The 13,843-nt window shown below is 31.5% G+C and overlaps 1 protein-coding gene across 5 annotated transcripts in view; it reads right to left on the bottom strand.

Moving 5' to 3' along the window:
- Positions 1-13,843, bottom strand: part of LOC145287995 (uncharacterized) — a 77,828-nt gene that overhangs the window by 10,029 nt on the left and 53,956 nt on the right. For all 5 annotated transcript variants that reach the window (XM_080135991.1, XM_080135993.1, XM_080135994.1 and 2 more), the window contains 2 exons: positions 12,750-12,821; positions 9,615-9,734 (listed from right to left, as the gene is read on the bottom strand). In XM_080135991.1, coding sequence (XP_079992117.1) covers positions 9,615-9,734; positions 12,750-12,821 — 192 coding nt within the window. The remainder of the gene's footprint in view (positions 1-9,614; positions 9,735-12,749; positions 12,822-13,843) is intronic.

Here is a 13,843-nt window from a genome sequence, read left to right as displayed (position 1 = left end):
AATATTGACAACAATTGCAGTAGAACTACTGACGTAAATATTAACCAGACACGTCGATACCCGATAAGTGAGCGAAAAAGGCCAGATTCTTAAAAATTGAAAAAATACAAGACTATGCAGTGGATTACTGTTACTCGTTGAAAAGCGCACCGGAAAGTTATAATGAGGCAATTAGTTCAGAAAATCATCAAGAATGGGAAAAAGCTGTGGAATCCGAATTGAAAGCTTTATCTGAAAATAACACATACAAAATAGTGGCAAAATCAAAAGATAAGGATATAATTTCTTCACGCTTGGGTTTTTTCCAAAAAAAATCACAGCTTCTGGCAGTGAAACTTTTAAAGCAAGATTTGTTGCAAAAGGTTTTTCACAAATTTCTGGAGTGGAATATTTTGCCACATTTTCACTGACAAATTTAACAACAATTAGAATTTTATTGCAATTTGCCGTTCAATACAATTTAAAAATACATCAAATGGATGTAAAAAATGCTTATTTAAATGCTCTGATTAATTGTGAAATCTATATTTACCCTCCAGAGGGATTTAAAATGAAAAATAAAAATTTTGTGTGGAAACTAAATAAATCGTTAATATGGATGAAGACAAAACGCTCACAAATGGAATTTAACACTCCATAATTATTTAATAGAACAAGAATTCAAGCAATGTCCCGTAGACACATGCATGTATACCAAAAATGTAGGTAATAAATTGTTGATTTTGGTTTTTTGGGTTGACAATATATTACTCGCCTCAAATTGTGACAACACTTTAAAAGATGTTAAAAATAAACTAAATAAAAAATTTTAAATGGCCGATCTTGGACAATTGTCATGGTTCCTAGGTATAAAATTTAACTGTGAAAATGAAACTATAACAATGAACAAATCACGGTACATTGAAAAATTCTGCTCAAGTTCGGAATGCAAGATTGCAAACCACATACAACTCCCGTTGAAATGAATATAAATAAAAATATAGAGACCGAAACAAAATTAATAGACAATCGATTATACAGAGAAATGATTGGAAGTCTCATCTATTTGATGACCGATACTAGGCCTGATATATGTTACACTGTAACAAAATTATCTCAAAACTTATAAATTTAGAAGGATTTCAGATACAAATTGGGATAACTCTAAGGATAGAAAAAGTATCACGGGATACTGTTCTAGACTGTCAAAGACTGGACCTGTGATCTCTTGGAAAACTAAAAAACAACAAATTGTTGCCCTTTCTACTTGTGAAGCAGAATTTGTGGCCCTCACCCATTCTGCGCAGGAGGCAATTTTTCTGAACACCTTTCTAAAATCTATTTTAAAACCAGATCTAAGTAAAAAACCTATAGTAATTCATTGTGATAACCAGAGTAGTATCTTATTAGCAAATAATTCTATGATTCATCAAAAATCAAAGCATGTTGATATCAGATATCATTTCATAAGAGATGAAATAAGTAAAAAAAACTATTACTATTAGTTATGTAACATTTGAGAATAATATAGCCGATAATTTCACTAGACCTATAAAAAGAATAAAATTAAAACATTTTATAACCAAACTTTTTGGAATCTAATCATGAATAAATCTCTTTTCAGAAACCCAAAAAGAGAAGCATGAACAGTTGAAATCACATACACACAAAAAAAAAATCAATAATAGATTGTAAATTGTCCCGGCATGACATTAAACTGCGACCATTTTTATCTTACTAACAAAATTAACCAACTAATACCTAATAGAATGTTTCCAGTTTTTGTTAAAAAAAATGTATATTTATATGTATTTGTGCATTTGTACATATATATATATATATATATATATATATATATATATATATATATATATGAGCAAACAGTTAATAAAATATGTTAAAAAACACTTTGAAATAAGTTAAAAACATATTTAATCTGAAAAGGAAACACTAGATAAATGGATAGTCCTTATATAGTCCATATTATAAGCTTTATTTCCTATTTGGTTTTATCGAGCTTTTTTATCTGGCTGAGATAATTTTATAAATATTAATTCTTTAATATTTATAATTTACTTTAATTTTACCATCTTGGATCATTTTGGTAAATTCAATTGTAATTTTCATTTTATATATATATTTGAATAGGATTATATTTGTATGTATATGCATTTGAATAGGATTATATCTGTATGCATTTGTATGTATATATATATATATATATATATATATATATATATATATATATATATATATATATGTTTGAAAAATGTTTATTTTCATATGTATTAAAAAAAACTTAATGTGATTTAAAAAAAACAAAAAAAAAACAATGGCTTCTTTTTGCACACATTATACCAATATATTGATAATTCTTTTTGACCAATGAGAATAAAAATCCCCCCATGTTATTTTATTTGTTCATTTATTCGTTTATTTTATTTATTTATTTATTTTTTTCCTTTTCTCAAGTCAAACCAAATTGAATCCGAAAGGATTTTTCCATTATATCAAAAAAGGGGGTGTGTTAAAATGTTTTTGACTCCTAATGGGGGTATGACACCAATGATTTCGACGATAGTTTTTATAACCACAAGTTATAATAACCAACCAATCAGAAGCTTCCAAAGTTACTATAAAAATTGTCGAATTTTGGATTCAATCAGTTCGCTGTAGTCTCCGTCACGAACTTGCATTTAATTCTTCGCCGCCATCTTTGTTACTAGGAATTACTTAACACTCAAGATTGGAACTGCACTGAATGCTTGCCGGCATTTTTGTTACTAGGAATTACTTAACACTCATGATGATCTGCACTTGTGATTAGGTCACCCACAATTATAGCAAATAATTTTCATACTTTTCTTAGGATAATATGTTTTTGGAAAAGTTGCATTTTTTTTTTAGGTAAGTGTATAATTAAATTTTGGTGTTTTTAAGTGGGCATTTTTAAATTTCATATTTGTAGATTCATTTTTTTCTGTGATCATTTTTTCAGTTTCCTTGTAACTCTGGAGTGCCACCTTCAATTGACTAAAAGTCACGTGTTTTTCTTTCTGGGTTATCACAGTGGTAAATGGCTTGAAATCAGTCGGTAATCTTTTAAGGACCATGGAGACTAACAGACTGTCGCTAACTTTGCCAGACATTTTTCATGAATTTGCTGTTGTTTTGGCCCTTATAATATAATCTGTAATCGTCTCGGCTTCCATACGTTTTAGAAATGTCAGTTCAGTATATAAATAGATAATTTTGGGTTTTCTTTTCGATAAGTAATGCTCTCTCAATATGTGCAATGCTTTGCAGCCATCGTCTAGAGTTTCTCTCATTACTAGTGATAGACTTCGGTCATCTAAGCACTATATTAATTCTGCAGACAGTTGCATTCTTTTCAATAAAGTCAGGGTCATTTCAGTTTTCAGGCTGTGCCTGAATTATTTTGTGTAACTTTTGGATTCGTAAATATCCTAAAAATTTCACTTGCCACAATTTGAATTTTAATTCTAATCCATCGAAATAAAGTCTTATGCCGGGTTCATTTGGAAGCCATGTTTAGTTTCAGAAAAGTTTCCGATGGGTAGTTATTCTATAAAAGTCCTGGAGATGACAAGTTCTCAGTAGACAGCTGTTCTGTACAGGTTCCAGACTTTATAATTTTGTAGCCACAAAGTAAAAGATTCTTCTCATGTTGACACGAAGAAAACATATGCAATGTTGCTAAAAAAGGTTTAATTTTTATGGACCAATTCTGGTTTCTGATTGGTTGTTAGCAGAACATGAATTAATTTTATTTGTCAGTTCCTAGCAGCAGCATTTATAAATAGAACTGTGAGGGACCATAACCCCGTTACGAGTCAAAAATATTGCAACAGCAACATTTCTTGATTGTCTAACTAAAGTTAAAGTTCAATCATGCACTCCTCAATAGACACAAAAAGTTTTGAACTTTGTTAGAAAAGAGGTAGGGGAGGCAAATGATTGGAAAAAAACTGTTCCTTGTAAAAGTTTTTTTATAACCAACTCTTTCCTCTAAAATCATGATATTGTATCTATGTATATGCACAGATGATACCATATGGACAGAATATGAATAGGAGTGCAATACTAATGCTGACTCCTGAACATGATGTGATAAATATACATATATATATCTTCTATAATATAAAGCTGAACGTCTGTGTGTGTGTGTGTGTGTCTGGTCACGAATAGGCTCCTATATGGCTGACTATTTTAAAAAACCGATTACATATAATGATAGAAGATGTATCGCGGATCAGGAATAGGTATGTTTGATCTGGCAGAACGATGGTTCATAAAAATTGTGGGGTCTGCGTTTGCGCCTGGCCTCCAAAGTATGGAAATAAAAAATGAAAAAAAAAAATCCGTTTACAAGGGTTTTTGATATAGATGTACATAAAAATACTTTGATAAGTATGTTTCAACTTAAATAGGGATGGTATAATAAAATTGTGGGGTCTGCGTTCGTGCCTATACTCCATGGAAATATGGCACAAAGACTTTTCAGATCTATTTGCGTAAGTATACTTTGATAATTATGTTTCAGTTTGAAGAAATATGGTATAATAAAATTATTGGGTGTTCGTTCGCGCCTGACCTCCATAGAATGTAAATATGTCACAAAGTTTAACAAGGTTTTTTAAAAGGGGTGAGGGTCCACAATAACACCTTAACTTTAATCTTAATTCACGTTAGCTTTTATTTATTTTTTTGAGTTGAATCATATTGTGTTGAATAAATTCACCTCATAAATTCACGTTCTTCTTAAAGTGAAAGCAAAAAAAAAGTCAGAACTTTAGACAATTCTCGACGCAAATTTTGCATAACTGTTAAAAATAGTTAGATACGATAGTTAAAGGAAAAATAACAAACCAAAAATGTGAAGTAAAAAAAAAAAAAAAATATGCTTACAAAAAATATTAACGATCAAAGTTTTTACAAAAAAACAAACCCAGACGCCATTTTCTTTTTTAGTAACACTCTTTAGAGTAAGGAAGACGAAGTGTGTGAGAGAGAGAGAGAGAGAGACGTACAGAGAGAGAGAGAGAGAGAGAGAGAGAGAGAAAAAAAACGTTAACTTTTTCACCCCGAAATCGACAATTTTCGACAGGGGGGAAGGGGGGTCAACAATGCATGCGTCAGATGATGTCATGACGTCATGACCTGATTTACTTTAAATAATTGAAAAACCGAACAAATTTCATATACGTCACTTTAGCTCAGGTAGTTAAGGCCTTGGTTCATTATCTAAACGTTTTGGGTTTGAATCGTAGTGTGAGATTTTTTTTTTTTAGATTTTTTAAATTTAAATATTGAACCCTGTATTATTTAAGCCATTTTTCACGTAACGTTCGTTTTCCTGTTTTGTTTTTTACTTCGCTTATTCTTAGTGACACTCCAAAACACCCGAGTACCCACCGATTTTTTAAATTTTAATATCGAAACAGGCTTATTTAAGCCATTTTTCACGTGTTCGTTTTTCTGTTTTCATCGTTCGTTTGCCTTACGTTAGTTTTTTTTTTTTCGTTTTTTTTTTTCGATGTTTTGATTACCCACCCTTGCTTAATTAAAACATTGTTTTCTTTTCTTACTTCGCTTATAACAATGCTTACATCGTCATCGTAACGCTCGACGACTTTCAAACATCTTTCACTTATTCGCTTATAACAATGCTTCATTCTGGCTGCCCGATTTTATTTTCAAACTTCGCCTCAGGGCTTCGGCTTCGATCGCCCCCCCCCCCCGGTTTCTTTTTTATTTAACACCACACACACCTACAAACACCCGGGCAACACCGGGTACCTCTCGCTAGTCTATAATATAAATCTCACCTGTCTGTTTAAATGTATGTAAGTATGTTTGTATCTCTGCCTAAAACTTTCAATAGAGCCGAAGGATTTTCACTAGATCAGTATCATTTTGAAGCTCGACCCTTCAGATGACAAATATCGAAAAATTGGCTAAAAACATTATTCCTTCACCCTCAACTGGACACTTTTCTACAGGGAGGGGGCACTTTTTCGCCGATATTTTCAAAAGTCATCCCCTCTTTTCGATTGACTAGCCTTAATTTAAACCTTCACCACTTCCAGTTTAGCGATAGGCGCAACAGCAAGGACGGCACGTTTTTTTCATGTTCTTTTGCTCCTTCGCGGTACGGGTTCGAGCCTGCCTGCCTACTACCACTTTATATTTTTTTTTTGCTCAACACACATTTCCAAACACCCGGACAACGCCGGGAACCCAAGCTAGTATATAGTGTTATATATAACACTGAATCAAATCCTATAAACTAAGTTTAATTACTTTACTTGTATTCGAAACAAAATAGTAACAACAAACAGCTAGTCATCTGGAATCACTGGAAACTTTGTTTGTTCTAATGGGAATGCAAATACAAGCACATAGGTAGATCTTTAGATTTCAGACAAAGTTTGTTAAATCATGTGAATAACTTTCCATTGTGCGAAATTATTTACAGATATATGAAACATTAAAGAAAGACATTGTAAGTCTATGATTATCAAGCCAAATGATTCATTTCTTGTTGAACTGCATATTAACTGTTAAACTAACATAGGAGACATATAATTCACTGTGATTTTCTCTCTCTTTTATATTCCATTAAGGCATCTCATATGTAAACCAAATGAAAACTTGTAGAAATACACACGTCCAGAAGACTTTGTGATGAGATAAATAATTAAATGGAAGTTCTAGGATTCCTGAAATGGTAGATTACATAAACCAATTTTGATAAGTTCTAGAGAGTTATTTAATTATATCTTTCATTTTTTTTTTTTTTTTTTTTTTTTTACATGGGGGGGTCACCACTTATTAAGGCCCGAAGGCCACTCAGGGATAAGGGTTATCGTGTGTACAGTAATCAATGAGATAGTATAGTAGTAATCATTAGTATTGGGGGTTTTGATAGAGTGTCTTACTTAAGGGGGTGGTTTGTCAGGAGTTTGTTTATGTTGGACTTGAAGACATCCAAGTTGAAATCAGGAGGGAAACAGGCAAGCAGCAGAGAGTTCCACTGGCGTGTAGTTCTAAGAAAGAAGCTTTGCTCATGGAATCTATATTTGGATTTAGGCACAGATAAAGAGTGGGGAAAACTATTGACAGTAGTTTCAGCCAGACGGGTGTTTCTCGTGAAAGATTGGCGAGGGGGGACGAGGGATTGGAGCTCAGACGAGCACCTGCAATCGAAATAACGATAAAACAAAGACATGTTCGCAACGTCTCTTCTGTGGGAGAGTGGTTGCAGGGAAGAGAAAAGGGCATCCCCCCACTAAACCACGAAGTCTATTTTGTACTCTGTCAAGGCAGGATAGGCTGTTTTTAGCAGCTCCTGCCCAGATGTGGCAGCAGTACTCCATCCTTGGACGTACTTAGCTTTTATACAGATAGAGAATTGCATCATATTAAATAAAGTAGTCAACCACCTCAACAGAAACAACCTTCTTAGTGACATGCAATATGGTTTCCGTTCTGCAAGATCTACAGCAGATGTGCTAACGGTTATATCACATAGGATTAGTGAATCTCTTGACAAAGGTTTCCTTTCCAGGGCAATTGCTCTTGACATATCATTTCAGAAAGTAATTTATTTTTCATGTATTTTATTATTTGAGAAGTAGGTACATTTTCAAACAGCATGTGTGTGACAGTATTTCTTGTAAGTGTTCTCATATTTTTTACAATCTGTTAGAATAGGTTAGAATAGGTTGTGATGAGTTGATCACAAAAGATGCACAAAATGCAGCTTCTGCTTTTGCATGCGTTAGGCATGTTTGATTCTGATCATTTTGTGATGGAGCTTCTAAAACAAAAAAACAACTAGATTGAATCATTATTTCACTAAATTGACTCAAGACAAGCATATTTGTTCAGAGAAACAGGGTGGAGTAGAAAAAGGAATGTGTAAAAAATCTGGATTTAATTGGCATATCAATTCGCTAATATTTTCAACAAAAAAAGGCACATTTGACAACAATCTTACAGGGATTACATTTATAATTGTAGAGAATGCAAACAGTTGTCTCCCTTGACACAAGAACTGTAGAAAAATAAACAGAACTTCAGAAATTGCAGGTTACATCCAATTCCAAAAGATTAACACTTATGTCTAAGATAGATGAGGGATTGAGAGAGGATAAAAAAACTTTGCAACATATATGTTAATAAATTTTTATTCTGAGGTAGGAGAGACTACCTCATCCTTTTTTTATTATTATTAAGATATTCACTCGATTTCATATATAAAGAAGTTTCTTTAGAATAGGTTTGAATCTCATGTCTTTATTTGCAGAAGTAATGATGTTCTGATTTATGCTACAACAAAAAAATATTATTGAAGAATAAGGAAATTATCTTTTTATTCATATTAACATTTACATTTAACTAATTTTAACACCAACTTCTTTCTCATCCTAATAAAAATAAGTGCATTAATAAAATTCTTAAGCTCCACCCTAAAGTTCAATGGAATTAAAAAAAAATGTATATTTATTTATTTGTAGCCTATTATCCTCATCACAATGCTTTGGCCAACTATTCCTCTGGCCTTCGTCAAGTGGTAAACTGCAATGAGATAGAAATGCTGAGTCTTAACTGTATCCCCAGCAATTGCTGCCTTCCATAGTTTTTGTCATCTCACCACGTTTTGCCCAACTTTGGCCAGCTTTGGGTAAGAGTGAAACTGCTATCTTTAGACAATGCTCACCTGGAACCGTAGAGATTCAATGTCTCTGTCCACTGCGCCACGGGCTCCAAATAGTTGACCGAAATGTTGTGAAACAACAAGTAGAAGATGAGGATAAAGTCCGTAAATAAATAAATATATAAATTACTCATCTCAAAAGGATTCCAATAATAAAAATTAAAAAAAAAACGTAATTTCGTTTTTTCTAATTATCAATTTATCTTTTTATATATGGAATGAAAATTGTTCCAGACAAGGTGTGAAATCACTTGATGCAAGAAGCTAACAAGAACAAAAATGATTATTGCAAAAACAAAAAATGCCTGAGATTGTCTTAAAAAGACAAAGGCTATAGGTAGGAGGAAAACAAACAGCAAGAAAGGAGTTCCAGAAAGTTGCAGTTCTTGGGAAGAAACTACTGGAATAAGAAACAGTATTTGCAATAGACTAAAACTAGCAACATCATGTTTGTCAGAAAAAGAGAGATTGCAGAGAAGGGGGTAGACAATCAAATTACCAATACGTTTCTGCATTTTATCAAGAATCTTCAAATGGGACAGAGATTCACCAAACCAAATATGACAACAGAACTCCAAGAAGGATTTGATGAGAAAACAAAAAAAGTTTAAGGGTCAATTTCTCAATAGCAGAGCCATCCATAAGAATCTTGGGAAGAAAAAGGGCACATCTATGATTAAATGACACAGGTCGAATCTTAACAGGATTAAACAAAAGAGATTCTGTGTCCCAATTCACAACTCAACCTAGGTCAACTTCTAAATTAGCTGCATATTTCAACTGACGAGGGAGATCGGTAAGAAGCAACACCAGCAAAGAATGATATCAGCATAGATGTTAATTTTCTGATAATATCAAATTATTTAAAATGTTCAAATAAATGTTAGCTTACCTCATCAAATGACATATAAGATACTGACATTTCTCCATATGATTGTTCATCTTCTGTTGATGCAAAACTCGCATTCCCAACAGTATGTACAATTTCCAAAGGTGGAGAATTGCTCATGTCCTAAAAATTAAAAAAAAAATAAAGGGAAATTTTATACAAAAAATACAATCCAATTAGTTTTATTTTGAAAAATATCAAATAAAATTTAAAAGTTACTTGACAAACTACTATTTATGAAGATCTAACACTTATGGAGCACAAAAAGTTTACACCGGATATCATGATTTTATGTCATTTCCTCACTGGTGTAAGAATTTTGAAATAGCTTGCAAATAAAAATTTAAAAATTGGGATTTCTTTTTACTTGAATTGAAATAATGATAATGACACTTAGATCAGTGAGATTTTAAAATATTTTGGGATCAATAAAGTTTCAACTAAAAGAAAAAAAATTATAGGCAGTAATTGTTTTTTTTTTTTCTTTCATAAAAAAATAATGACTTTATTTAGTAAATCATAAGTTAGTTTATTTTTTAAATTTGTAATACACACAAATTAATCTTCATTTAATGTATCAAAGAATATATTTATTTATAATGAGGCTCAACAGTAGGATTATTGGACAATCCCAAGACAAAAGTCCAATCGCTTATTAATTGAGAATAATTTTTTTTTTTTTTGAGAATTCAGACATCACTAGATCATTTCTTAAAAATTTTGTCTCAATATAAATCCTGGTTTTCTTCAAAGAAAATTTGACACGGTTTCTCCAATGTTCTTGGACACATTATCAGAGAGGTTGTTAATGAATATCAGGAATAATACTGGTCTAGGATCTACCCCTGAGGTACTCCTCCATTAATGTTATGCTGTGTGGATGAAGGATCTAATCATATTTAGTATTCATTCAGTCATACCATATGATTTAATTCATGCCAGATTTTATCAAAGGCTTTGGATATATCAATAGTTACAGCCCTAGCTTCGCTTACCTTAGCCAGTGCATGGTATATACATTCAGAGATGATTGTTAAAATAACTACAATAGAACGACACTGACTAAATCTATACTGTCAGTCAGAGAGAAGATTAGCTTTTGCGAGGTGGTAGACTAGTGCTTGATTGATTAATGTCTCAAGGATTTTAACAAAAAGGAGTAGACTGATAGGGTAATAATTGAATGGTTAAGTCCTTTCATCAGAATTATTGTATACTTGTATCACAGAGGCCATCTTCCAACTATGTGAGAAGCAAGATTCAGCAAAGCATTTATTGTAGACTTCGAAAAGTACAAAGGCTAGCTCAGTTGAGCATTTCTTAATTAGAATAGCAGAGATGAGATCAGGCTCACATATCTTGGAGGTGTCTAAGTTTTGTAGGATATCGCAGATATGAGAAGGATGATTTTCAGATTATCAAGTGTGGCTTCAGTCCACATAGAGAAATTTGGGAGGGTATTACTTGTTGGGTCTAAGGTGGAGTTAGAGGCAAATCACCAGGCAAGCAGTTCTATCTTCTCAGTTTCTATGCATGCAACATTTTGGTTGTTGCATAGCAGAGGAATTACTGATTGTCCTTTATTTAGTGCACTATTATAAATTTTCCAGAAGTCAAGAGTTCTTATCTTCTGTGATTCTATGTGTTATTTCAACATGCTTTCTTTCTGTGGCTATTTCATTCTTACAATGATTTCTAGTATCTATAAATTTTTGCCTATTTGTACTTGATTTATGACGTATGAACCAGCCAAACGCATGGCAGCTGGAAAATTTGAAGTGAACCATTTGGGAGATTAAGAGAGTGGGGTTTGCTATAATACTTCTATGTAGAAACATGTGCTTCAATGCCTGCTTAGTACTATTTGGTTGTTTCCTTGCACAGTTCAGCAGGAAAAGAAAAGATATTGATCAATGGGGCATCTTTGATGTGTTCTCTGATAGCTTCCCAGTCAACTATTTTTTAGTATCTTGTCGTTTGAGCAACAGCTCCTCACCTTGGGGTTGGGATTTAAGGGTGATGTTTACTGATACCTCTAGATGGTCTACATTTCCAAGTGAACTATGGACATTAGTCACACAATCCTCGGATACTGTGTTAAGGAATAGGTCTGAAGTGAAGCTTGCTGGTAATCACTATGTGGACGGTGGGTTGAGAACATGAATGGCTGTGTAAGGGAATGAGCTATAGAGAAACTATAAGTATAGCATCCAGTTGCAACTGTAGAACTTGAGAAACCAAGCCAATTTTTATGGTGGACATTAAAATAACCAAACATGTACTTGGGTATTAATATCTAAATGGAGTGCTGCATCATCAGAGACATGATCAATTTAGGTAGAGTCTTGACTTGGGGGAGAACAGTAGAGAAAATATAAGTAATTAATACAGTGGTGAAAGGCTAGTTGAAAACACATGAGTCCTGACAATCATCCTTTTAAAATTTCTCTTAAAAGCTTGAGCAGAAATCGAGTTGCATCTAATGATACAGAGTAAAAATAGCAGAAATAAAATTTAAAAAAAAACAGGACAAAGGAAAGTAGAGAATCAAAACGGTTCATACAGAGTTTTCTAAAACAAAAAAAATAAATAAAATCAATACACTTTTTTGTTTAAAAAACTTCATTTAATTTAAAGAATTTATTGATGTGAAATATTTTCTGCTTAATTCAAATTAAAAAAGATAAATTGGTAACCAATGTGAAAGAAGAAAATTTAGTCAACAGAATGAACAATTTGATAACATGATTGTGGGTTTCTTTATTTTGCCAATTATTTTTTGATTTTGATTTATTGATATTTTAAAGTCATTAGTAAAAAATAGAGACAAATTGATAGGGTAGTAGAACCACTAAATATTGTCAAAATATTTTACTGTTTTTATTTTGTTTATATATATATATATATATATATATATATATATATATATATATATATATATAACTATCAATTTATCAGCATATGATAGATGATAGCAAAGAAATTCAAAATACATTTTGATTCAATCCAGAGATTTTATTAGAATACATTTCTCCACTCGGTCAGAAACATCAGGTAACTCTGCCGGTTTTTGTTTTCATTTACAAATATTAAATAAAGAAGCAAAACTTTTGTAATCTTAAGAAACATTGAGCTTACCTGACTGCACCTTGAATCTGAATTCATGTCAAACATATTTGATTCAGAATTTCCATTGATAAAAATGGAACTCTGCAAAGTAAGAAAGAGTTGGTTATCAGAAAGAAAAGAACGATTCTCATACTTTTTAAAGCATTAAGCAACATTTTCTTGAAAGAAAAATATTCAACGAGAACAAAAGAAGCAAAATATTTTCTTTAAATTAAAATCAAGACTAGAAAATAGGCAGGAGAGATCAGCATCTAAAATTCTCAGTTATAATGTCGGTTTTTGATGTTTTGTAATTAATATAGCTTATTCTTTTTATTTATTTATATTATAATTATTAGTTTTATTAAAAGGTTCTGTAAATAAATTAAAAAAACGCACTCAGAAAGACACCCATTTATTTAAATATATTTTGTTTAAACCCGTTCATTTTGTTACTTACATTAAAAAGTTTTGTGTGAATAGAAAAAAGTTTTTTTTAATCCTTAAAGGTTTTGTAAATATTTAATATTAAAAAAATGTTTTGTAAATATATATATCTTTTCTTTTAAATCTTAAAAAGTTTTGTAAATATATTTTAAAAAAAACAAAAAAAAACGAACATTCAACCATGTCTTATTTGATGTGTTTACAAACAACCAATGCCAATATCACTGGTGTAACATGAAATGTGCGCTGGTCTTTGTCTTCTGCTACAGGTTCTCTATTCTTTACTTGGTCTGCAAATATTTGTAATCTGAAAATTCCTAATTGTCAAATATTAAAAAAGTGAACTAGAAGCGTTTAGATCAGTTCTGCATTGATATTTGTTTTCTCAATACTTACATAATTTGAACCGCTTCAATATAAACATAAATTATATTGGAAAAATCTGGAAAAATGTATTAAATTTGTAGTTTTTTCCAATATAAATCTATACTTAATACATATACAATAACTTGAAAACCACTTCTTAAAAGAATTTTCAGAGTATAATATTTATCCAATACATAATTAAGATCATCAATATGTTCATTTTATTACAAGTACCAAATTATAAATAAAAATAAGGACATCACAATAAAAAGATAACCTGTAATAAAATAGTTGTTTTTTATTCGTAAAAA

This window comes from Euprymna scolopes, chromosome 11, assembly GCF_053919585.1.
Source record: "Euprymna scolopes isolate OS-2025 chromosome 11, ASM5391958v1, whole genome shotgun sequence".
In the NCBI taxonomy this organism is placed as follows: Eukaryota; Metazoa; Mollusca; class Cephalopoda; order Sepiida; family Sepiolidae; genus Euprymna; species Euprymna scolopes.
The sequence above is the reverse complement of the archived record's forward strand: the minus strand, read 5'-3'. Positions and strand labels throughout refer to the sequence as shown.